Here is a 27,329-nt window from a genome sequence, read left to right on the forward strand (position 1 = left end):
ATCATGATGAATAAACTTTTCAATGTACCATTGAATTTGGTATGCTTATATTTTGTTGAGGATTTTTGTATGTATATTAATCAGAGATATTGGTCTGTAGTTTTTTTTTGTTTGTTTGTTTGTTTTTTTTTTGTTGTTGTTGTTTTTTTGTTTTTTTTTTTTTTGGTATCAAGGTAATGCTGGTGTGATAAAATAAGTTTGAAAGTATTGCCTCCTCAATTTTTTGAAGAGTTGAGCAAAATTTTTATTAGTTCTTTTCTAAATATGTCACCATGTCTCAGACTTTTCTTTGATAGGAGACTTTATTACCGATTCAATCTTTTTACTGGTTATTGATCTGTAAAGATTTTTCATTTCTTCCTAATCTTTGTAGATTATAAGCATCAAAGAATTTATCTGTTTCTTCTAGATTATTGAAATGGTTGGTATGTAATTGTTCATAATAATCTCTTATGGCCCTTTGAATTTCTGTTGTGTCAATTGTAATATCTCCTTTTCCTTTTCTTTTCTTCCTTTTCCTTATTTGATTCCTATTTCATTCTCAGTTAGTATAGCTAAAGTTTTGTGGATTTTGTTTATCTTTCCAAAAAATATATTTTTCTATTATTTTTCCAGGCTCTATTATTTTATTTCTGCCCTGATTTTTATTATTTCCTTCCTTTTACTAACTTTGGGCTTAGTTTATTACTGTTTTGCAGTTCCTTGAAGTACAATGTTAGGTTATTTGAGATCTTTTATCTTTTGCAATGTCACTGTTTACAGCTACATGCTTCCTTCTTAGAACTGCTTTTGCTGTATCTGGTAAGTTTGGGTATGCTGTGATTCAATGTTCATTTGTCTTAAGAAATTTTTAAATTTTCTTTCCAATTTCTTCATTGACCTATTGGTTGTTCAGGAGCATTTCCATGTATTTGTCAAATTTTCCAAAGTGTTTCCTCTTATTAATTGTTATTAATTGAGGTCAGAATAGCTACTTGATATGATTTCAATTTTCATATATTTATTAAGACTTGCTTTGTGGCCTAACATATATTCTATACTGGAGAATGTTTCATGTGGAGTTACAAATAAAATAATGTATATTCTGCAGCTTTGGGGTTAAATGTTGGGCATATCTTTGTTACGTCCACTTGATCTAGATTACGGTTTTAGTTTAATGTTTCCTTATTGATTTTCCATGTGGATGATCTGTCCATTTCCAGATGTAGGGTGTTTAACTCCCCTAAATTTAGTATATGGTGATCTATTGCTCCCTCAAATTTATTTATATTTACTTTATATCTTTATCAGTTTGGATGTTGGGTACATATATATTTGTAATTGTTATACCTTCTTGCTTAATTGACCCATTTGTAACTATATAATTGTGTTACTGTTTCTTTTTATGGTTTTACTTAAAGTCTATATAATCTAAGAATGGCCACTCCAGTTTGTGTTTGGCTACCACTTACATGGAGTGTTTTTCTCCAGCCCTTCACTTTGTCTATATGTGTCCTTACAAGTGAAGTCAGTCTCTTGTAAGTAGCATATATTTGGGTCTTGTTTTTTTGTTTTTTAAATGTATTCAGCTATCTTATGCCTTTTGATGGGAGAATATAATCCATTTATATTCAGAGTAATTACTGACAGATAAGTATTTACTACTGCCATCTTGTTCACTGTTTTCTAGTTTTTTTCATAGATCTTCTGTCTCTTTCTCTTTTTCTGTCTTTCTTTGTAGCTAAGTGATTTTCTTCAGTGTTATGCTTTGATTGTTTGCTTTTTATTTTCACATACCTACTATAGGTTTTACTTTGTGGTTTCCATACGACTTACAAAAAATATAACAGGTTTTAAGCTGAAAACAACGTAACTTTCATCACACACACACACACACACACACACACACACACACACACACACAATCTAGTTATACTCCAATCCCCAAACAACATTTTGAATTTTTGATGCCACAATTTGTATCTTTTAATATTGCAAATCCCTCAGTAAGTTATTTTGGCTTTTTAAAATAGTTTTGTCTTAACCTTTATAATATAGATTTAAGTGATCTACACACCACCATTACAGTATCAGAGTGTTTCGAATTGAACCATGCATTTACTTTTACCAGTGAGTTTTATACTTTTAGGTGTTTTCACGTGACTTACTAGTGTTTTTTTCTTTCACCTTAAAGAGCTCCCTGTAGCATTTCTTGTAAGACAGGTCTGGTGGTGATGAACTCCCTCAGCTTTTGTTTATTTGGGAAAGTCTTTATTCCTTCTTCATTTCTGAAGAATAGTTTTGCTGAGCACAGTATTCTTGATTGACAGTATTCGTTGTTCTCAGTACTTTAAATTTTATTAACCTCTTCTCTCCTGGACTATAGAGTTTCTGCTGAGGAGTCTTCTGTTAGCCATATTAAAACATTTTTATATGTAATTTTCTTCTTTTCTCTTGCTGATTTTTAAAAATCCTCTCCTCAATGATTTTTGAGTTTGGTTATAATATTTTTAACCAAATGTCATATTTGGTTAATGATTTTATTTGGTTATAATATTTTATAACATAAATAATGTTAATAATATAAATAATATTTGGTTATAATATTTTATAATATTTTGAGTTTTGTTATAATATTTTTAAAGTAGCCTTATTTGCATTGAATCTGATCAGAGACATTTGACCTTGTTGTACCTGGAAATTGATGTCTTTCTCCAGATTTGAAAATTGTTCTGCTAGCATTTCTCTAAACAAGTTTCTTACCCCTTTATCTTTTTTTATTTTATTCCATGACTCAAATGCTTTGCTCTTTTGTTGCTGCCCCATAAATCCCATACACTTCTTTTTTAATTTATATTTCTTGTTTTCTCCTCTGTATATTTTTAAATAATCTCTGTTCAGTTTCACAGATCCCTTCTTCTTGATCATTTCTGCTGCTGATGCAGTCTACTGAATTTTTCGTTTTATTCCTTGTATTTTTAAGCTCCAGGATTTGCTTTTTACTTATTTTTTTCAGTCTATTAAATGTATCATTCTGGTCAAATATTGTTTTCTTCATTTTGTTGAATTGTTTCTCTGTATTTTTTTGAAGTTTGCTGAGCGTCCTTAAAACAGTTATTTTGCCATGTATATCATATATCTCTAATTTTAGGATCAGTCAATGACACCTTTATTTTGTCCATTTGGTGATGTCATATCTTCCTGATTGTTCTTGATGTTTGTAGTCATGCATCGACGCCTGCATATTTGAAGAAGCAGGTACTTATTCCAGTCTTAGCAGACTGGCTTTTTTCTGAAAAAACCTGCAATAGGCACAGCATTGGGTTATGTTCAGTGCAGCTGCTGCTGGCATGGCACTGGGTTGCTGCCTGAAGCCTGGGGTACACTGAGAACTACCCGCCACAAGGGATGTCTAGAGCTACCAGAAAGCAAGTCTGTCACACAAGCCTGAGACCTGGGGCTGTGTGGTCCTCTCTTGCACTAGGATGACTCTAGAGACTCTGTCTCCAGATTCTGATCTGGAGTATAGGGCTGTGGGGGTCTGCCTTATGCTGGGTTACACTGTGTTGGTGTCAGTATTGGGGTCCAAGGCAAATTTTTATACTTATTTTCTTCTCTTTTCCCCAAGGAAATGGTATCTTTAACTGGACTGTGTTGCCTGGGTTTGGTGGAGGAATGACAGGGATAATGCAAAACTGTCCTTTCTACCTTATCAATACCTCTTTTCTTAGCATTATGCTACAGCCAGATACTGTGAAATCTTAATATTAACTTGTTCCCTTAACTCTCACAAGAATATTTTTGTGTATGGAGAGTTGTTCAAATCAATATTCCTGTGAAGTGATGAAGGCCAAAGAGTTTTACTTTGCCATCTTGTTCCACCCATCTCTTCATTTGGTCCTATTCATGTCTAACTATTTTTGTTTCATTTCTGCCTTTTTTGTCTCATAATTTTTGTTTGTTGCCATGAGTATTAACATTAGACTATTCCCTAATATTTATTTTATCTTGGACATATTCTTGTGCATTTTGCCTGGCATGTTGCTTGTCTTTCTTAGCATCAATTAGTTTACTTATGTACTTTAGAATCTTGATTTGCAGACTCATTTGAGTGAAAGGAATACCTCTTTCCCCTCCTTTCTCTCTCCTGCCAATATTAGCCTTCCTTATTTCTTGTTGAGTTGTTTCTACTTACCCTCCTAATAAATTGAGTGTAGACCAGAACCATAAAATATTCCCTTCTTCCTGATGAGATTGGTCAGTCACCAACCCAGTGGGAAACTAGGAAACTAATTTCCACTTTTTTAAAAAAGTGACATGTCGATCCTCTCACTTACTTTGGTCTACAGTATCCTACAAAGCCATAGCCCCAAGCTCTTAGTTACAAATATAACGCTAACCTCCTTTCTTGAGAGAAAATTGATTGAGCAAGAGTCATTCCCATCCCAGACATAAAGCAGTAAGCTCATTATCTCTAGTTTCAAGTATTGCATGCAGCTTTTTTAGACTATGTGAGTCAGCAGTTGCATCCTAGTGGACTGCAGCTGTAGTCTCACTCACAACTTGGCATTTCTGGCCTATAAAATGTTGATCCTGCTTTTGAACCCAGATAAATCTTATAGGATTTCTTAATTTTTGTATCTTTCACTGATATTATTTGGTGTAGACATGGTACTTTAAATATAAATCATTTTTGCTATCTGAGCGAGAAATGCAAAGTTATTATTAGAAACATATTGACAATAAAAAATTATAAAGGCCAGCCAAGTTATAATACGAAACAAGATGGTTTTAGAAAAGATGACTAGAAAAATATATTTAGTCAAGAAAGAACACATTGGTGTACCAAGTTTTGAAACAGAATGCTAAATCAATATTCTGTGGATCTAACTCAGCTGGGGATGACCCAGTCCAGATAGTAGGGTTATAGTGCAGTGCAGTTAAAATCACTCTGTGTTGATTTAAACAATAAAATAAAATGTCTCTGCATAGGTCAGACCAACTCTAGACTGTTGTGTTTATGTTCAGTGCAATCGTCCTTCACTTCTTTCATCTCACATCCTTTCACCTGGACTATTGCAAGCTCTCCCAGGTAGTCTCCTACTACGTTTTTCCTCTCTCATGCTCAGAAAAATTATTTTTCAAAAATAAAATAATGGCTAATTTTTGCATTAAAGAGTCCAATATTTCCCTGTGCTTATAGGAAAGAGCCTGACTTCCTATGTATGGAATTGACACTTTATGATCTGACCCCAACTATAATCTCAACTTGTTTAACTGACACTTAAGTGCCTTCTCTGTCAGCCAAAACTTTCCCAACACAATGCATCACTTTATCACTACTGGTTTTTCTTCTAACTGGCTCCTCTACCCACAACAGTTTGTTTTCTTCTCCATATGCTCCCCTTAGCAGTCCTCACCTCACCACCCCACAAATTCTTACTTCTTTGAAGACCTGGAAAATTCTTACTGCTTAAGACCCAGGACAAATATCTTTCTTTCTGAATGCCCCAGAATTTGACTCACAGCTCATTTGAAACATTTAATCATGCTGTAATAATTATCTGTTGAAGCATTTACTGTATCATATTGCTTTTTATAATTATTTTTATAAATAATTAATATAACTATAAGAACTTCTAGAGTCTTTGTCTGATTCATCCCAGGATTTTCAGTGTCTGGAATAGTGCTTGGCATATGGAAATACTCACTCCATATTTGTGACAATCCAGCTTCAAATCCAGTACAATATCCCTCTTCCAAACTAGTTGCAAGAATTCATTTATTAAATCAATAAATGATCTTGTGTCAGAAGAATATGCAAAGAATGGGATGAGAGATTAGAAACTGCCATATGAGAAAGAGTGAAAAATAACAAAATATTTATTTTAGGTAGGAAAATATTTGAGGAAGACAGTGTTTGTCTATAACTATTGGTAGAGAGTTTTACTTGGTATATCCCAAAACAATTTCTTTAAATCTGATATTTAATCATTCATAAACTATCCTAATAGAACTATTTGACATGTTCAGCAGTCCAAGCCTACCCATTGGGAAAAGGAAAGAAGTTATCTTCAGGTGCCAACATTCAAATCATCTTAAAGTTGAATGTGGCTCCTTGCCTATAACTGAATTCCCCCAAAATTCATTTTTTGTTATATACTAAATACTTAAGGCAATAATTAAAGCAAGGAAACATTCTACTGAAAATATCCACTGGGAATCTATTAGTGATAAGGTATCAGTGCTTTAATAAAGGTTACGTGGTTGATGATAAAAAAAAGATAGGCTGTTAGGTAAGTGTGGAACCTGAAAGTAGCAACCACAGAAATAGCAGCTTCAATTACTTTAATAATCACTGTCTGTGAGGCACTCTATACACTTATGTTATTTAGTTTTCATCATAAACCAACTTCAAAAGGCACACATTATTTCTCTCATTGTATAGAACACTCCTAGAGAGGTTAAATTGCCAAAAATATCATGGCTAGACAGAGATTATGCCAGAATTTGAACCCAGATCTGCTTTATTCAAAAGTCAGTGTTCTGTTGACTTTCTGTAGGGAACAGATTTAAGCAGACAAAAGAGGCAGGAGAGATAGTCATAATGTAATGTTGATTGAAGATGGCTTCAAAGAACTCATTAAATCAAGGGATGAGAATGATGAAAAGAATACAGAGACTGACCTGGGTTTATCAGTATGGTATCAGGAATCAAGCCATCATCCTAAAGCAACTGAAACATAGTTTAAGTTCACCCAACTGTAGAGCAAACAGGAAATCCAAAATATAAATATAAGGTGTGTTAAACTCCTTTCAAAACTGTTATATGAACATGTCTGCTATCCCTAAAAGTAGAGCAACATCTTCTTCATCACCGTGCCATCTCTGGCAACTCCATGGTCATTCCCTTGTCAACAAATTGCTCTTTTCATTCTTCTCTGGAGTGATTTACTCACTGATTTGTCACCCATAAAAAGTTATACATGGTATAATGGTATTACTTATCTTAGTATACCAACAAGCAAGGGTAGTGACATACATGCAACCCTGAAACCCTGAGGATTGTTGTGTCTATAAATCCACTTCACAGCCTTAACCACTGTGTTCGGCTTATAGGTATTGAATCAAGTGTGTGCTGATGGATGGATTATTTTTACATCACTTTTCATACATATAACTCATGAAAATATTTAGCATTCAGTCTGAGAACAAGAACAATGACAAAATAATGCCTTGTGTTTTATATCATATATTTAAAAATTGTTTCCACAATTCTACATCATCTATTCTCTCAATGCTTATGATTATTGATGGTCTTTTTCATTAAAATATGTTTCTATAGAAATTAGAAAATTATAATTTTGAAGATTATTTCATCATTTTCACAGGGGAAAATAAACAGTCAAAATCCACTGTAACAAATTCTCTCAATCCCAGTTTATCCCATTACGATGAAGAGATAATACATAATCACTTTATTAGACACAATATATTATGTGTCTATTAATAAAATATATGTGTGAAAGCACATTTTAAATTGGTAAATGAAATAAACTGCCACAGCCAGTATAGGTGCCTGGAAATCAAAAGAGAGTTGTAACTGCTTAGTAAATACCTAGTCATTGACTGCACTGTGTTTGGAGATGACAGCAAACACTGTATTTTCTATTCAGCCCTTCAGTAGTATTGAATATCTAAAGAACATTTAACTATATTCTAGGTATTTAATATGTAAGCCATCTAGTTAGGTGGTTGAGCACAATATATAATATATTTATGTTTTCTTCTCTTATTGGTTTCTTCTTTCCTTCTTTTAGTAGTGAAGAGAATAATAAAGGTTGTGGAAATGGGTCACTAAATGTTTTCAACAGTAGGTATATTCAGAAAATTTCACGTGGCTCAATCAGGAAGATTAATTATTTAAAAAAGCATAAGAAGGAAACAGAATGTCAACGCTGAAGAGAAGGTCCTTCAGTGCTCTATGACTGCACCTTGGACAGGCCACTGCCACCTTGTGGCATTTTGGTTCAATAGTTTTGATACATCACATTCCTAATAAATCAGAATAAAGTTTGAATTTAAAAGTGGTCATCTTTCCTGAATATTTACTTTGGGAGTAAACTGTTTCTAGCTGTATTTTAATGCTGTGAGAAGTAATTATTTTTATATTTTGTTTGTATTTTCACATGTTCAGACAGAACAATTACCATCTAATAAAATAAAATATTCAACTACTTCAAATTGTCTCTAATTTCTGAATGACTTCAAACAGTGATGGAAAGCCAAAACTCCCTTAATAATAAATATTACACATACAGGTGTCATACTCTTCCATTTTTAATGAATAATTTTAGCACAGTTTTCATATGTACTTTAAACAAAGTTTTTATTTTATTTCTATTATTGGAAAGTGTTTCTTTTCAGCTCCCACAACTAGTAGTCTATTTTATTTATAATATTATTATATTATACTTACCTTTATTATTCTAAGTAAAAATCCACTTGTTATTAGTCAACTTATCCTCAATTGGATTGGGAAGGAATTAATTTAATGTATCATTTAGTTTAATAGCAATAAAAGTTATGGAAATAATTGGAGTTCAAGCTAATTAGGCTGCAAGATCCTTCAGAGACAACTCCCTTCCCTCTGCCTCAACTACTTGTACATAACTTTTATATGATCTGTTATATGATTTTTACTTATGTTTCCATGTTGTCTTCTAAGAATCCATTGATGTTTACTTCATATCATATTATCTCCAAATTATTTCTGCATATCCCTTCGGTTTTTTCCTAACACAGTAGAGATCATCAAAATTTTGGATCTATGACACTTGACTATAAGAACACCTGATAACAAACTTGAAAGGATTATATTGCATTATTATCAAAGCACTTACTTGGCTGGTTGTCCTTCAGTACTATTCATTGTTTGAGATAAACTGTTTGCTCTCCTTACTCTCATGCTCTGAGAGAAAATTTTTACACATTGTAGATAACATTTTTTTCTATAAAACAGCTTGCCTTTATACTGTACCTCTTACGTCTTAATTCTAAGAAGTATATTTTGCTCTACCTTTAATTTATTTATTCGAACACCTGAAAGAGTAAAGTTTATTCCTTCCAGACCTGACTTACAACCATGACCATAAGATACTTCACATGCTATCAGAGTTTAATTATTGCCCCTTCATCCCAATCTTTCCTCTTTGCAACAAGCATAGGACAACCTAGGCAGTATGCAGACTACCATATATCACAAATTTTTCTTTTATTTCTCCAATTTTGATGGTTAGTTTCTTTTCCTTCTTAATTTAATGACTATGTATTCCATTCTGAAAGTAAGAAAACATGACCATATGTATTTTTAATTGCTTTGGGCAGATCTTTAAATTGCAATTACTCACGTGGGCCAAGACATGCAGTGAGACAATTGCAAATGACACCTTCCTCTGTTAATGTTTTGACCACATAAGAACAAACATATCAAAGTGCTTACCCTATAAGTTCAATATGTTTTACGGCATACTTGTTATCCCTTAGTTCTTTGATCTATGCCCTTCCCTATTAAATGGATTCATTTCCAGAGTTTTGGTTATCATTATGACGGGCACTTTTATGTAGGAATGTCTTTTAACATTAGGTGGGAATTTATGTCTGCCACCCTTAGTGGAAGTAATTTGAAGTAAATTTTTTTCTGTTGTAAAGTGTTAATAACAGGATTTGAGAAGAACATTCCCCTCTAGACTACAGACCTCTTGAGCCATCCGAAATGATCCTAGGGAAGTGGACAAGGTTGTACCATGAACCAGACTGATCATTTGGTGGGTTCACAGCAAGTTATTCATTCGCTTGCTCTGCAAAGAACAAAAAGTTAAGTTGATGACAGGGTATGGGGGCATCTCCCAGTCAGGAAACTGGGGCTGGTGGTCAAGCCCAAGGAAAACCAGGTTCTTTTTCAATAAATGATAACATCTAACACAATTTTGAGCAACTCCAGGTAAATATGACATGTTTCTTAGCAACAACATGGCCACTAAAATAGAAACACTCCCAAATTTTCCCATTCAGAACTAACCTCCGGTTACATCTCTAAAGGCCTAATTAATATTCACAATTTCATTACTTTTTTAACTTGCCATTCCTTTAATGATGAACCACCTGCCTTTACTTCATTTTCTTTTTCTTTTTTACACTATAAATAGTGGTCTAGTACTCTCATTCATGTATCTTTAAAATTCTATTTCTATAGACAGTTTTAAGAGTGGGAATTGGCCGGGCGCGGTGGCTCAAGCCTGTAATCCCAGCACTTTGGGAGGCCGAGACGGGCGGATCACAAGGTCAGGAGATCGAGACCATCCTGGCTAACACGGTGAAACCCCGTCTCTACTAAAAATACAAAAACTAGCCGGGCGAGGTGGCGGGCGCCTGTAGTCCCAGCTACTCGGGAGGCTGAGGCAGGAGAATGGCGTAAACCCGGGAGGTGGAGCTTGCAGTGAGCTGAGATCCGGCCACTGCACTCCAGTCCGGGTGACAGAGCGAGACTCCGCCTCAAAAAAAAAAAAAAAAAAAAAAAAAAAAGAGTGGGAATTGCTGGATCTATAGTTACATTCATTTTAGTTGTATAGAGATAGATACCTTCCCAAAAATGTTATATTGAGGTATTCTTCCATTAGTCATCCATCTCAGCATCATTGTTTATTAAACATTCAATATTTAGAATGATTAAAATAAGTATATTATGTATAAAATGTACATATGTGTATGTACATATGTATGTCTAATATGTATGTCTAATATACACCCATATACACCCTTATATGGATGTTCTATTTTCTGCTCATTTTCTCATTAGAATGGTGTATACGTGTTCAGTAAAATATTTGCATTTTTTATCTGGCTAGTATGTTGTGACCATCAGTACATCATACAACTCAGAGAAGTATAATGAGGGTTAACCTAAATATACATTCTTAGGGCCGCTAGGAAAGCATGTGATGAAGTGAGGTGAGCATTGTCTGAATGTCAGGAGTCCTGGCTGCCCCAACTTAGCGACTAACTTGCTTTGGGAACTTGGGAAAGTCACTTTTCCTCACTCAGTTTGGTTTTTTTTCTCTGTAAAATAAAGTTGGGACTAGATGATCTCTATAGCCCTTTCACTTGGGAGTATTATTTATGTATATATGCATATTTATAATACATAATATATACTTATATGTATAAAAATTACATATATAAAAGTACACATATGTATATAAAAGTTTATATTTATATATAAAACTTTATAGCTCTTTTGAAGTCTTTTATGTGAAGTTTTAACCTACACAGCCAATAAATTTAGCTTCAAAACTTATCTATTTTGTGTGTTTTGGAGCTAACAGAAGGCCAGGGGTCACAAAGAAGAGTCACGTGGGCCTGGTTCCAGTCCTAGGCACCATAAACACACAGGTGACACTTTACAGTTTAGTTGGGAAGATATAGAAGCACAAACTTAAATGGAAACAGCTTATGATATAATGAAACGTAATATTTGTTAAATTTTTAGGTGGTTAATGCTCAGACATCTGAGGTTGTATGGACCAGTGAGAGGAACTAGTTCTCTTTTCCTAGGATGAGTTAGTAACTGAATATTAATAGTAGGAAAGCAGGGTTGATTACCAATTCCCAAAAGCTGAAGGAACGAATGGAGGTGAGAGTAACTGCCCCGGAAGGTACAATACTTTGAAGGAGGTATTGAGGGCCAGAAGCCCACTTTATTCTTGGGCCACAATCAATAATGTGGTTACTTTTAATAGAAGTGCCTCAATTTCACTGAAAGGGCTTGCAGAGGTTGCTGAATGAAATAGCGAAGGATCCTATTTGGAAGTATTTTAGACATTACTTCTTAACTATCTTGCTAAAAGTATCAAGATGTATGCCTAAGCGGGGCAAGGTGGTTCACACCTGTGATCCCAGCTACTTAGAAGGCCAAGTCAAGGAAGATCACTTGAACCCAGGAGGAGTTTGAGGCTGCAGTGAGCTATGATCATGCCACTGAACTCCAGCCTGGGTGACAAAGCAAGACCCTGCTTCTGGAAAAAAAGAAAAAAAAAAGAAAGAAAGATGCCTGCAAGCCTACCTTAGGCCATGACTTTAAAAGGAGATGAAAGCTTCCAGCTGATGAAAGAGGGAAGAAAAGTCTGACAGGAATAACATAACTGTTTCAAGGGAATTGAGTCATTAATTCCCTTTTAGAGTGAATCGATGATGTAAGCTTTCTAATCCAAAGTAGACACACTACAGTAAGGTATTAAAATATTTTTAAAGCTTTACTTTATAAATAAGTACGACTTCCAACAACCCATTTTTTATACATAGACACAAATATTAGAAAAAGTAAACACATTGTTATTTACTTTGCACTTGTACAAGTTAGCTTCCATATCACTGTTTACCTAGCCAATGAACAATATTTGACCAGTAGATAGCTGGTGATTTCTAAATTCTGCACTCGGATTGTTTGCAGTTCCCTAAGCTCAAATCAGAGTTCCTAAAGTCTACTAAACTAATTTGCTCAGATTAGTAAATATTAGCAGCTTTAGTTCTCAATATTAGTCAAAAATTAGTGGCTGCATAGAAGGCCAGAGTTAATGTAATAAAAATATAGCAATATTCAAATAAAGTATATCATTAAAATATGAATGAATTTTTAAAATATGTTACCACTGAGGAAATACATAACACCGCATGGTATTTAACATATAATTAGCTGATAAACATTTAAATTTTTCTATGAAAAAATGGGAAACCGGAAGCTATAATTAAATATACTAATTTACAACGTTTTGGTGTAAATGCAACCAAAGGTGTCCCTTGCATGTTGACATTAAAATTGTGTTTTTCTCTGCTGATCAGATACCATTTCAAAGCATTTCAACTTCAAACAACATTTAAACAACATGTGTAAGCATTGTTTTTACAAAATGTTTAATAAATGAGATTAATTCATTGAAATTCAAGACTTGTAACCACATTCAGAAGAGCCATATTGCAAGCAATTGTTAGTACTTAATCTGTCAACTTAAAAAACAAAAGAAAGAAAGGAATGAAAAAGCATTGTCTCAAGTCTTCTAATTTCTCTGTCAACCAAACTACATCAACTTTGCTCCCAACCTTTTAGGAGGCAGGCAGGCCTCTGACTACACCCGCCGCACTTGCTGTCCCCCCAGAGTGCCTGATTTTGGGGCTTTCCCACCTTGCAAATCAAATCCAAATCACCTTCTCTAACAACAGTATCTGTGATGCCTATTAGATCAAGAGCTCCTTTTCAATAGAAGTGCCTTAGTTTAAAGTTAGTGCCTTACCACTAGTATGGACTGTTTGTCATCTCCATTAAACATACAACTATGAGGGTCAAGGTCATTATTAGTCACACGAATGCACCTCTTAGGACACTTTCTCTCAGGAACATACTTTCTATTTGTTTTGAATCACTCCTTGAAGACTTAAAATATTCTAAGTAGCCGTTAATTTTAATCAAAACTCTTTCCATTAAGATACAAAAAAATAGTATTATTTCAGTGCAAACTGATAACATTCTGTTGGAGTAAATTTCACTTGAAAATAGATGATTTGTTATATATACAGAAAATGAAAAGTGGAATACAAAATTAGAAGTGTCCTTAACAGACAAAGCAGATGCTCACAAACTACAATTTCAAACAACAAAACCCAACTTTATACTAATTGGAAAATAATAATAATACATTAAATAAACTGAAGAAAATGAATCAAACATGTGCCTGCCTGCCTTTCTGTAGCAAAGGTATGAGGAATAGTTAAGAGTTATCAGAGTTATAAACTGAAGAGAGATGTATGTTTTCTCCATCATTTTTGTCTCAGCTAACAGTGTTTTAGTCAAGCATTAGTCTTTGCAAGTACAGATGAATTGTGAAATGCAGTCAGTTGTAGAGCAGGGCCATCTTAAAGTGCACAGGGAAATGATGTTAAACTGAAAGGCAGTGGGTTTCAAACTGTAATGAGCCTAAGACTGAATACCAGATGATCTAATTCAGTGGTCAGCTTTCTACAAAATCAACATAGGTGATTCTGATGCAAGTGACAGATGGACTGCATTTTGTAAAACACTGCTATGTGGTATGCATGCATGGCAATAAAACGTAAAAGTCAGCTGAAATGTTGGTGAAGGAGATAGGTTCAGGGAGGAAAAAGTGTTTCTATTTATCCTTTTTTTTTTATTATTATACTTTAAGTTCTAGGGTACATGTGCATAACGTGCAGGTTTGTTACATATGTATACTTATGCCATGTTGGTGTGCTGCACCCATCAACTCGTCAGCACCCATCAATTCATCATTTATATCATGTATAACTCCCCAATGCAATCCCTCCCTCCTCCCCCCTCCCCATGATAGGCCCCAGTGTGTGATGTTCCCCTTCCCGAGTCCAAGTGATCTCATTGTTCAGTTCCCACCTATGAGTGAGAACATGCGGTGTTTGGTTTTCTCTTCTTGTGATAGTTTGCTAAGAATGATTTATCTTAATCGGCATTATGCATGTAACCTAGATTTGAAGAGCTAATGAAAGAAATAACATAATTTTTGTTTATAATAAATTGAGTTAAATTATTTAAATCTATTTGAATTAACATATGTGCTGCACCAGTTTTAGAGTTAAATCATTCAGTAAAATAATGTATTAATTATCCTTAGAAAATGAGAGGTTCTACACAAGATGTGACGCCAATAACTTCAAGTGTCAAAGCTCTGCATATTTTAGCATTTCTATGGACTCTTCCTAAAATGAATTTTCTACTTCCTGCACAAACTGAATATACTAGAAAATATTTAAACTGGTATAGGTGACTTATGACATTTACCACTGAGTTAAGATAAAATATCCTGAGTTAATATCTCAAATCTACCACTTACCAGCCTTGGGGAAATTGCACAGCTTCCCATGCCTTGCTTACTTATTTGTGACATAAGTTGCACATCTCACGTAGGATTGTGGGGAATCAAACGTGTAAAAGCATGTGAAAGAGCTTCATAACATGTCCAGCACTTCATTGTTACTTTTCTTTTCTGTCCTAGGCTGTTAGTCTTGCAATTCTCACTACTATACTTCGTTCTTTTAGTTTGATGTTTTTTTTTTTATCTTTAGAAGGTGAGTAAAACAGACAATTAAGCTTGTTAAGAACCATATGCTGGCCGGGCGCGGTGGCTCAAGCCTGTAATCCCAGCACTTTGGGAGGCCGAGACGGGCGGATCACGAGGTGAGGAGATAGAGACCATCCTGGCTAACCCGGTGAAACCCCGTCTCTACTAAAAAATACAAAAAACTAGCCGGGCGAGGTGGCGGGCGCCTGTCGTCCCAGCTACTCGGGAGGCTGAGGCAGGAGAATGGCGTGAACCTGGGAGGTGGAGCTTGCAGTGAGCTGAGATCCGGCCATTGCACTCCAGCCTGGGGGACAGAGCGAGACTCTGTCTCAAAAAAAAAAAAAAAAAGAAAAAAGAAAAAAGAACCACATGCTAAATGAAAGTGAGTACCCAATGCCACAATATTAGGGTTCGAACTACTTAATTTAAAACTATGTACTTAATTCAGAGTTCAAAGGCATTTTGAACTACTTAATTAATTTAAAACTATGTACTTAATTCGGAGTTGAGGGTGTTAAGTTTAATCTCTATTTAAGGTGGGAGTATTATTTAATATAAGGATAATTTGGGTACACAAATAGGGATAATTCAACTTCTCAAATCATTTTATATATTTACAGAGATTTCACAAAACATAATGTTAAATAACAGAAATTCATTTTCAGCCCTCTATATGGATGGGTTATTTCTGCAAATGAGGTTATTAGTTGATTAGGCTTGAAATAGATACTAAAGGTTTTGTCTCATCAAACTCTAATAATATGTCAGAACCTATTTAATAGAAAAAAACTCTAATGATAAATGTGTAATCATTTCCAGAGAAATTAAATCAGCATTGGGCTTTGAGATAATTTTTTTTTTAGTTTAGTGACAAATTGAGTCAATCTATCCCTCTCACTGAGTTTTAGGGTCTGTTTTTCCATTTACAATTTTATTTTTCTCCTGAAGAGGAAGGAGATAAAAAAAAAAAAAAAAGACAGAATGTAAGAAATAGGGTATAAAAATAGAGAAATTATATACTTCCTTTGTGTTCTGGAAAAAATAAAATACTATGGTTTGCTAATAGTTGTGGGAGGTTATGTGTTTGCACGGATTCTTTGCGGTATCACTAATCTACAAAAAATTGGCACATACTTTCCCTATGAGGGATAAAATAAAACAAAACAACAAAGCTTTAGAGCATGACCACCTTTGATGATTTGTGAATTTCACACAGCATTTATTCATTAATCCGGTTCAGCATTAGAAAATTGACAAAAATACTGGCCCTCATACTCAGGTATATCAAGCCAAATACACTTGTACTTGAAGAATTCTCTGCTTGGGACAGTGTATGGTGTGGGCTGTAATGACACAATTCAGTTATTCTTATTTCTTGAGTCAAGACCTACCACAGTGAGTGACAGCGTTTACAGGTAAAATATTCAGTCTTCCAGCTCCCACTTCATCCTTCAGTTAACAGGGAGTTAAGAGACTGAATCCTCAAAACTTCCAAGAGAACTCAAAAGAGTTTGCTCAGTGGAGTTCAAATATCAGGCTAAAAGCAAGTTGCAATTGATTTGAACCCTGCTTCCTACAAGTGTCCCAACCCAGGTGTGGTCTGGATTTGATAAAACATTAACTTTGTTCTCTATGTAAATAAAATGGTGGCTACACAGGTGCACCTGCTGCATGGTATTATGGGCAAACACAAAGTTATCAGAGTGTAACTTAGAAAAAATAAACAGAACAAGTGTGCTAAAGGGCACATTTAGATTGCTGTTGTAGATTGTGTATACAGTTAAATCATTCTGTCAAATAAGTTTAATGCAGTTATTGAATATAATGTATAGTTCACATGGAAGCTAATTTGCCCAGCATTCCCACATGTCCCCTGATTTAGTGAATATTTTAAAACTTTGCTCAACAATTACATAACAGGAAGGTATCTAAAAGTAGAGAAAGAAAAAAAAGTGGTGTTAACTGAATGCGGAATAAGCTATGCTTCCTTTTAATATCTTTTGTGAAATGACAGAATGATAGAGAGCACTGAGAACATTTATTACTGACAGGTGTAATTTCACCCCTACTTGAAAGGCCATGACTTTAAAAGGAGATGAAAGCTTCCAGCTGATGAATGAGGGAAGAAAAGTCTGACAGGAATAACATGACTGTCTCAAGGGAATTGAGTCATGTGGTCCTGCGGTTTACCATTTGGCCATGAAGTTACAAAGATTTACAGTGTGCTCTAAAGGGGTTTGGAACCCGTTTATTTGCATTTACTTTTGGAGGGCTGATAGAACAACTTAAACTTACAAGGTGACCAGCTCATCACCCAACTGATAATAGCATAATGGTTATCAGTCTCCCAGAGCAACATAACCATGACTGATGAAACCCTCCTACAACTAAGTTGGAGGGCTGATAACAAGATTTGAGATAGCCATCTGGGTATAAAAAGCCTTTATTATTATCATTGAATAGAATCGATAGGTCTGCATCTAGAAAGGAACTTTGTAGATTTTATGGTATCAGAAATAATGTCTCAAAGGATGTTTTAGCTTTAGTTCCATTTCGATGAAAACTTTTTTTAAAAAGTTCTTTAAACTGTACTAACTAAACTAATATACATTCTGTACTACTATTTTTAAGGTGCTGAGCTAAGAAACTGTTTCAGAATATTAAGGTTGTAAAAGAGAGAAGATAAAGTGTGAATTACTATAGCCTGAGAAAGAATGTGACAGTGACCTAGGAAAGACAGAAGATAGAATGGGAGACAAAAACGAGAAGTGGCTATTTCTCTGGAGGTACTAAATTTGCATATCATTGTGTTAGATTTTGCTCTTGTTTTCTTAAATGTGAATATTTTTGCCACTTCAGTACTAAGTCCAGGGGACTTAGGGGCTGGGGGACACTGGGAGTGCTGCTGGGTTCACTAATATTCACTCCAGTGAAATCAGTGTGCTGTCTTCTAACAACAGAGAGCAGACTCTTATTTCTGTCCACGCGTCACTAATGTCATTTTTTTTAGAGCGTCTATCAAATTAAAAAGATTGTTAAAGTGATCAGAAAGAAGAGATACAAGGAGGAACCAGAATCTCTTCAATTAATAAATTACTTAGAACTACCTTATAAAGCATAAAAATAAAATAAATAGGCAAATTCTCTGCAAATCCATAGACACTAATAAGCATTATTCAGCCTTTTTAAAAGTCTTTAAAAACATCCTGTGGGTAAAATCATGCCCAGATATAATCTGGATAAGGATAGGCTTACAAAGTGCGTTTGGTTTGTTCAAACATAGTCTAGAATTTTTAACTTCTTTTCACTATATCACTTTGAGGGTCATTTATAGACTATTCAAACACAATTATTACTTCCTTGGACAAAGTTCATTAGTCGGCACAGGGATATGAGCACAAAAACTTATAGAATATAGAATATAAACATGCAAATATAGACAAACCACGTATTACTAGAGAACTATCAAAACACAGTTACACATAAAATGGCAATTATAAGAAATTCCACAAATGTTAAACAAAAAATAGGAAAAGTGGTACACATTAATTGTGCCATGAAAAAAAACATGTTCCATTATTACTTTAGCCCTTTATAAATATAAACAAGAAATAAAAAATAACATTAACATTGATTACTCTGGACTACTTAAAATTATATGATATTAAATAAATATTCTGTTGATAAAAATCCAACATAAAGAGACATATCTAAATAACCTTTACATTTTAATAAGTAAACCCTATAAACCAAGCTTAAAACATTTCTAAAAGGACATCCTTCTTCTACCAAATAGCTCCCTTCTCTCACTGCATAATTTCCTACCTTGGAAATATTTGTAGGAACAGCATGACATAGTTATCAAGATTCTTTAACATAACTAAATAATATCACAGAAAGAAGCTCCTAATAACTGGAAATATTATTTTGATTTCACTATCAAGTTTTGCTAGTGTAATTACACACAAGGCAATATTCCTATCTATTTACAAAGTCATGTTATTTAACCCAATATATACTTATTTTTTCTTAAGCGTTTTACATTTCTGGACACAGGAAAGTACTCAAGTAGCAAATATATGTATACTAAAGCCCTTGGAAACTTTTCCAAAAAATTCATCCATACATTCCTTTATATTGAGTTATAACCCCTGTCTTAACAGTCTCAAACACTATGTGAATATAAAATACCCAATAAAATAAAGTTAAATGTGGGCCAATCTCAAGTTATTTTTAGAATTGTATTTTTATCATGAAATGTTTTCATATAACATTTTCTTTTCTCTTCTCCTTTTAATCATCCCCCTCCTTCTCTGTGCACACACACACACACACACACACACACACACACGCATGTACCCTGTAAGCTTTACCCAGTTTTACACAAGAATTCTAACCCATTTCTGACCCTTAACATGATTATTCTGTTTCTAACTGTATTATTACTCATTAAACCTCCTGGCTTCATCCCGTTGGTAACATCTGCTTTCTATCAATGCCAATGACAACAGGTTCTTTAAACAAACTTTCTTTAAAAAATAAGATTTTAAAATATAAGAGTTGTATGGATTTTTTAAGTGAAAATCTAAGTTCCTGCATTAAATCTACAATGAGTTTTTTTCAAAATGAAAGCCTTCCATTTACCCTAAGAAAATTCTGGAAAATATCAACATCTGTACATTGCAATAAAAGCACTACTTGTGACTGTCATTCATCAAGCTAGTGAGTAATTCGGAAAACAGTAGCAAAAGACCTTGAAGTGGAGTGTATACGTAGGATGAAGCCAAAATGTTTTTCTAACTCGTAAAGGAAACTTTTCCGTAAGCAGTACTTGCTGCCAGTTGCTTCTTCAAGGTATGAGCAGCATCCTGTTGATTTAGCTTAAATAATTTAAGAGGGGAAATCCAAGTGAGGTGTATTCCACATGTTAACAAATTTCCTACCTAAAGTATAGCTTGAATCCTACCCTCTGGTACTGTTGGAATCAGTTATCTATTTCCTAATTACTTAGGCTCGACAACACTTGTGAATGGTATAAAAATTAAGATAGCACATATCTTTAACACGAATATCTCCATATATTATAATTGTACAGATAAGTATGTGTGTATATATACACACATATAATTGTATATAAAGTTGTAATATAGTAAAATTTAAAAGAAAGTTTGTCTATGAAGTGCTTTCTAAATGTCTTCACTATACTACATTCTAATCTAAAACAAACTTAAGCAAAACTACTTCATGTAACCTTCACATTGTTACAATACATAGGCTTCCAGTTCAATGTAATTTCCAAGCTGGCCCCACTATGAAAGATTCATGACCATAATTAAATTTCTATTCCCACAGCATTAAGAAATGGAAAGCAAGTATTTCACCTTTGCAGTGACACATTTCCCAGTTCTCCTTGCACAACTTAAATTATAATACAAGCCCTCGAAACAATCCTTTTTATTCTGAATCATGCCCTTCCAACACAGAGCTTTCAGTCTGCAGCCAGAAGCTGAGTGATCATTGTCGACTTCTTTGACTTTATGGAAAATAACACAATGTTTCTCTGCTTTCTGAAGTAGGAAAATGTTGAATTCTTGTATCTTGGTGTTTTCTCTTTTCTTCGGTCTTACAATTCATTTTTTCCCTAATTATCTGATATTGACAGCTCTAACTAATGGCATCGTCACCTTCTTGCCTCCCTCATTTCTTCCCTTCTCCATTCCTCCTCCTTTTTCTTACTTTCCTTTCCTCATGGTCTCTCTCTGTCTCACTGATGTCTCTTCCACTTTCTCTCTGTTTCTCCATCCTCTACTTTTTGCTTTTAAGAAAGGCAGAGTATCTAGATATCCTTACGAAGTAGAGAATACATGAACCAACAAAACTCTATAGTACTTCTTGTTGCTTGTCTATCTAAGGAGATAGATATTGAGAAAAATTTCAGGTATGATGAAGAAGTTTAGGGTACCACAGGGCCATACAACAAAAATATTATTTAATATTCTATTAGCTACACTCTTCCTGAGAAAGTAATCCTCCAGCTGCCCTCTGAAAGACATAAAATGTTCACAATAGAAAATTGGTAAGAAAATTTGATCATAATCTTGACTAGAAGGTCCCTGTCCTCTTTCACTCATGTAAGGAACCACTATCCCCAAAAAACTAGCCTACCTGACTTTCTTCTTTTCTTCTTCCTTCCTCTATCCCTTCCTTCCTTCTGCAAACATTACTGAATGCACCAAAGACAACAAAAGTCAAATGATGATGATTAAAGTTATCATCCCAATTTAAATGTAAAGGTGACCTGCTGGAAATTTATCTTACAGTTAATATCTCACAAAAGAAAAATAAAATCTTAGTTGTGTAACAGTGAAACTTTTTTTAAAAAAAGCATATCATTTACAATGTAGATTTAAAAATTATGGTATACTCATATAATGAAATATTATTCAACCTTTAAAAAGACTGAAGCACATTTATATGAACTTATATCACAAACTAATCCAGGTATATTATTATATGAAAAGAGCAAGCCATGGAAGAATATGTGCAGAGTCTAATACCATTATTTCAAATATGGAAAAGGAGTTCGGTGTTTATATCTTTAAGAAACAAATGTACATCTGTTTGTATCTATATACCTATTACTGTAGCTATGGCTATATATATATATATATATACATATATATATATATATATAATTTTTTTTTTTTTTAACAGAGTCTCGCTCTGTTGCCCAGGCTGGAGTGCAATGGCAGGGTCTTGGCTCACTGCAACCTCTGCTTCCCAGGTTCAGGTGATTCTCCTGCCTCAGCCTCCAGAGTAGCTGGGATTCAGGCGCCCCCCACCACACCCAGCTAATTTTTTGTATTTTTAGTAGAGATGGGGTTTCACCATGTTGGTCAGGCTGGTCTCGAACTCCTGACCTTGTGATCCACCCACCTCGGCCTCCCAAAGCACTGGGATTACAGGCATGAGCCACCGCCCCTGGACTAACTATGGCTATATATCTTTGTACTATACTCAGAGTATTTCTGAAAAGACTTACAAGATACTCTTAGTTGTAGAAAGGGACACATGGTTAGGGAATGGGGTTTTCACTTTTACAATACATACTACCACTGATTTATTTGTTTGCTCACACCTTTATTAATTTTAAAAATGTATTCATCAGCTACAATAGTTAAGAGCTTCATTGACTCTTCACACAGCAAGTGTTGTGGACTCTCATGGGAATGCAAAAGAAAGGCAAGTTGGCCCCTATTGCCCTAAGAGGACTTCCATGGTCAGGCAGAAGCTATTCTACCCCAGAGCTGTAGGAAACAGAGATGCTGCCTATAAACCAACAGAAAACAATGCGGAATGACTAACTTTTGTTCAAAAAAAAACCCTCAGAATGTTAAAAAAAAATCTTAAGTGTTAATAAAAATAATAGGCAATACTAGGTAAATCTGAGTAAAGCATATACAGGTATTCTTTGTATTATTCTTGCATCTTTCCTATAGTTTGAAATTATTTCCAAATAGGAAGATTTAAGGAAAAATAAAGAACAAAAGCTAGCATGGCAATGTTATTAAATAGGAGACATACAAATGTTTTATTCTTATAAAAACAAATAAATATCTTCTTTTAATTTTGTTCGCTGGTTATTCAGAGTCAGAGTGAAATACCACAAGCAAAATCTCATTCTTGAAAACACATTCCTGACATTTGTTTCTATTTCTTTTATTTAAAAGGTGATGTAGTAAAGTCAGTAAGAGCATTTTGTAATGCCATTTCCTCTTGGCTATATAATCTAGTTTGCAGTTTTCCGGTCTGTATTTAGAGTAAAATATATTAGTGTCTTTTTAAGAAAAAGTGATTATTATGAAAACACTTTAGAAAAATCATTTTGGTATTTTCCTTCCCCTCCCATCACACTACTTTTTACTTTTGGAAAGTAAAGTCATAGATATGTTCAATAAGCATTTGGCTGAAAACTAAATGTTGTTCAAAAGAAAATGTATCTGCACCAGAAGTATCTCTTCAATGAAAATCATCTACCTCTTTCTAAAATATGAATAAATTATTTCAGCATGACCTCAAGTAGAATTACAAATAACCATTTCTCTTCTGAGGTATGCATTTTATATGACTCAGGCATGAAAAATGTAGCTTTGGAAATGTTTCTCTGTAACTGACCTTACCTTGTGAGCCCCCATTTTCACTGGTAGCAAAACATATGATCTTGCCAACGTAAAATAAACTAAGTTACTTTTTCTCTAGCTCAAACTCAAAAGCTCTGAGGAAAATATTTGGGCAGTTCAGAATTCTCCTCTCCATCATCCTTTCCATTTTCCTAGGATTACATGTTTTTTTCTGGTATTATATTGGCCTCTGAGGACAAGTGTCTGATACAAAGTCATTGATAACTATCCATCCTGACTTTCTGACGTGACGTGCAATTCATACTTTTGTACAATTCCTACTTTGTTTTTTGATTGTCCCTGCATTCACCTTGAAATGTAAGCATCTCACTTTGCTTTCCAGTTGCTAGTCCTATCCAGTTCATTGTGTCCTCCAAGTAATAAACTGGAAACCTTTTCATGTTTGCCTAAATGCACTTGACTTTAAGGGTCTGTCATCAGGCCACCTGCTGAGGCACCTCATGTATTCACTGCCAATATCCAGGCACCATTCTGGACACGAAGCATTTCACTGGGGCCTGTAATCCAGGTAAGACTTTGAAAGCTAGGTGAAGATCCCTCTTGAGTTTCAATTGTCAGCTTGTGTCAAGACGTCAATTGTGTGAAGACATCAAGATGTATCTAGAGAGTGGAGTACTGGACTGATGCCCAGGGACCCACGACTGCCTAACTTTTAGTCACATACACTTCCAATTATCTTACTGACAGCTGGCCAAACTTTTTTGTATGATTAGGCAGAAAAAAAGTGCATCAGCTTGCATTTTCCCTTACTTTATTATTTTCTATACATGCCCTGAGTCCCTCAAGCATTTAGCTTTTGACAGTCAAAAGATATTTCCTCTCCACAAAACCCAACTTTTGAAAGGTGAGTTCTTTTAAGATAGTGTTTCTGTTATCAGACTTTAAATTTTTCTTCTGATTTGCGTCCTCCCTTCCCCAGGCCAAGCTCCTAAAGGAATTAAATCTCCTAAAGGTGAGGATAATGGTTTCAACAAGTAAAACTTCTGGGTTTAAAATCTTAATTTTAGTCTAATGTGTAATTTTATAATCATGCAATTTTTAAGTGAATACTTTGCCTTTGTTACCACTTGAGTTAACATGTTGTATTAATTTTTTTAAAAGAGAAAGAATGCAGAAAAACAAATAAGGTCCCATTATTCTACCACTCAGAAATAATTCGAGAGATTGTTTTTCCTGGTTTCCCAAATGGAGATATCAAGAGAGATGGAGTTTTTATTCTTGGATTACATGTTGACAATGTTTTAAAGCCGTTATGCATTTTCAATCTTATTACTAGTTGTACAGTATTCTATCATATATATGAATGATGCATTACTTTAACAACTGATTGCTGTTAGAATTGAGTTCACTATCAATTTTTTTATAAATTACAAAACAATGTACTAAACAAATATTTTCATACCTAAGTCCTTAAACACATTCATAAATATTTTCTTTGAAACAATTTTTATAAGTGGCTAAAGGATATACATATTATTCTACCTATTGTCACATATTGCTAAAATGCTCCTACTAATAGTATAATGTGATCACGGGATCGCCTCAGACCCTCAGCAGTCAATAATAGCTATTATAATATACATGTATGGTAGTGCGTGTGTGTATGTATATATGTGTATGCATATATGTACATATATACGTATATATATTATATTGAGAATCAAAAATTGTACCTAACTATTGTTTTAATTTAATTTACATATTTTGCACCATGTATTTATAAAGTGATTGCTGGGCATTTGGGCATTTTCATGTCCATTCATCCTTCTGCTTATTTTTCTGTTAAGAAATATGTTACATCTTTTTAAAATTAATATGTAAAATATGCCAACATAGTTTTCACAATTGGCCTTTCATATTCTCATTTTGCTTACAGGGACATGCCAAAGTCTTCTTTAGTCAAATCCATAATTCCTTGCTTTTGATATTTTTGGGTTTGGTGTCATGCTTAGAGATCTTCTTTATCCTAAGAGTATTTAAATATTTGCTTATACTTTTGGGAGTATGGGGTCATGAGCAAAAGCCACCAGCACCTCATAGTGTAAATATAGCATGGGGGGCATCAAGAGAAAACTGAGAAGCAGAGAAACAACAGAGTACACCCTATCCCCATTCTTCACCTCCATCACCCACTGCCCAGGTCTGTGTGCACATGGCCAATGTTCCAGCAGAGAAGGGCCTTGAGTCAGTAATGCCTCATGTATTTATAAGGCCAAAGGGCAGGAGAAGCTTTGTGATCTGGAGTGGGAGCAGACTTTTTATCACAGGATGGTCTTGTTAAAAAGTGGGAGCCTCTGGGTCCCACAGGCTGTCCTTCTCTTAAACTAATAGACTTGTTGAGCCAGCTCTCTACTAAGCAACCAAGGAAGGAAAGAAAGATTAGCCACCAGGACCAACCAGACTTGTTTCTCATCAACCTATATTAATAGTTGGTTAATTTCTATATTTAATTTCTATGCTAGAATTCTTCTCTGGTATAAGGCAGAGATCTATTATTTGGTCTCCTTTCAGAACTTTCTTAGTAGTGTTAATGATTTTTCAATTAGTTCTCTGGAACTTTGGAAAAAATTACATCTTTTCCATTATGGATATTTTGGACTCTTCCTTTCCATGTTCACACATTTAAAAAATTAATTTAATTACGTTATTTCTTATGTTAGAGCCACTAGGATAAGCCTGTACAACTGAAGTGATTGTAAGCATTCTTGACAAGTAGTCTGGCATTAAAAAGCACATATCTAGCATCTCTTAACTGCCTTTCCTCATTTACATTTATTTGGAACCTGTCGAATTTTGTTTACTTTTATTTTAAGTTCAGGGGTACATGTCCAGGTTTATTACGTAGGTAAATTTGTGTCATGGGCATTTGTTATACAGACTATTTCATCACTCATGTTTTTAGCCTAGTACCCATTAGTTAATTTTTCCTGATCCTCTCACTCCTCTTACTGTCTACTCTCTGACAGACCCCAGTGTGTGTTGTTCCCCTCTAAGCTCCATGTGTTCTCATCATTTAGCTCCCACTTAAAAGTGAGAACATGCAGTATTTGGTTTTCTGTTCCTGCATTAGTTTTCTAATAATAATGGCCTTCTGCCATTATTGGCCTTCAACAAAGGATATGATTTCATTCTTTTTGTGGATGCATAGTATTCCACAGTGTATATGTACCACATTTTCTTTATCCAGTCTATCATTGACTGACATTTAGGTTGATTACATGTCTTTGCTATTGTGATAGTGCTGCAATTTTTAATCACATTGTTCTATCCCTTACTCCTCCCTGTGGAAATGAATGAGAAAGTGATCCATGCTTATCTCACCTGGATAGAGATAATCAAGCAATAGCCCTGAGTGTGAGGTGATGTGGTGACCATAGGTATTGTCCACTATACACAACAAACTTTTAGTCTGACTGTTCCAAAGTCTAGAAAAGGGGAAAAAATACAACAATGGCAAGCCCATTTGCTTTCACTCTAAGCCATCATTCCAGTATAGATTTATCTGTTTAAGAGTTAATATTATTTTTCCATTCTATCAGATTTTAGAATTTCCTCTCAACTAATTGCAAAGGTAGGTGGGACATAATGAAGTCATAGTACATAATGCCCTCAAACTCTAACAGTATTTATGTATTCATATGGCTTACATCTCAAAATGCACAAAATATGGTATGTGTAGTCAAGGAAAATTTATCACATGAAAAAGTTTAAGAAGTATCTAAGTCAGATTCATTCAAAATTTAGGCACAAAACTAAGTTATAGGAGCACAAATATTCTACTTTAAATAATGTCACATGATAAAATAGTGAGATTAAAAACTAAACTTCTCCAATCAATCTTAGATAACTAAGATGTATATAATAAGTTATCACCTCTTTGAGTCTCAATTTAATAAGCTATAAAACTTTTAAAGTTATGTCTTATTGATTCTTCTCTCTAATCATCTGGGAAGGTTGCAGCTTTATATAACACTCTCATATATAAGTC

At 34.4% G+C, this 27,329-nt stretch overlaps 1 protein-coding gene across 2 annotated transcripts in view; it reads right to left on the reverse strand.

The window, feature by feature from the left end:
• Positions 1–27,329, reverse strand: part of CFAP299 (cilia and flagella associated protein 299) — a 664,335-nt gene that overhangs the window by 366,548 nt on the left and 270,458 nt on the right. The window contains exon 4 of one of the 2 annotated variants that reach the window (XM_010354116.2): positions 19,976–20,020. The exons of the other annotated variant lie outside the window; for it this stretch is intronic. Within the exon in view, the coding sequence (XP_010352418.2) occupies positions 19,976–20,020 (45 nt within the window). The remainder of the gene's footprint in view (positions 1–19,975; positions 20,021–27,329) is intronic. 2 annotated transcript variants of the gene reach the window in all.

This window comes from Rhinopithecus roxellana, chromosome 2 (assembly GCF_007565055.1).
Source record: "Rhinopithecus roxellana isolate Shanxi Qingling chromosome 2, ASM756505v1, whole genome shotgun sequence".
In the NCBI taxonomy this organism is placed as follows: Eukaryota; Metazoa; Chordata; class Mammalia; order Primates; family Cercopithecidae; genus Rhinopithecus; species Rhinopithecus roxellana.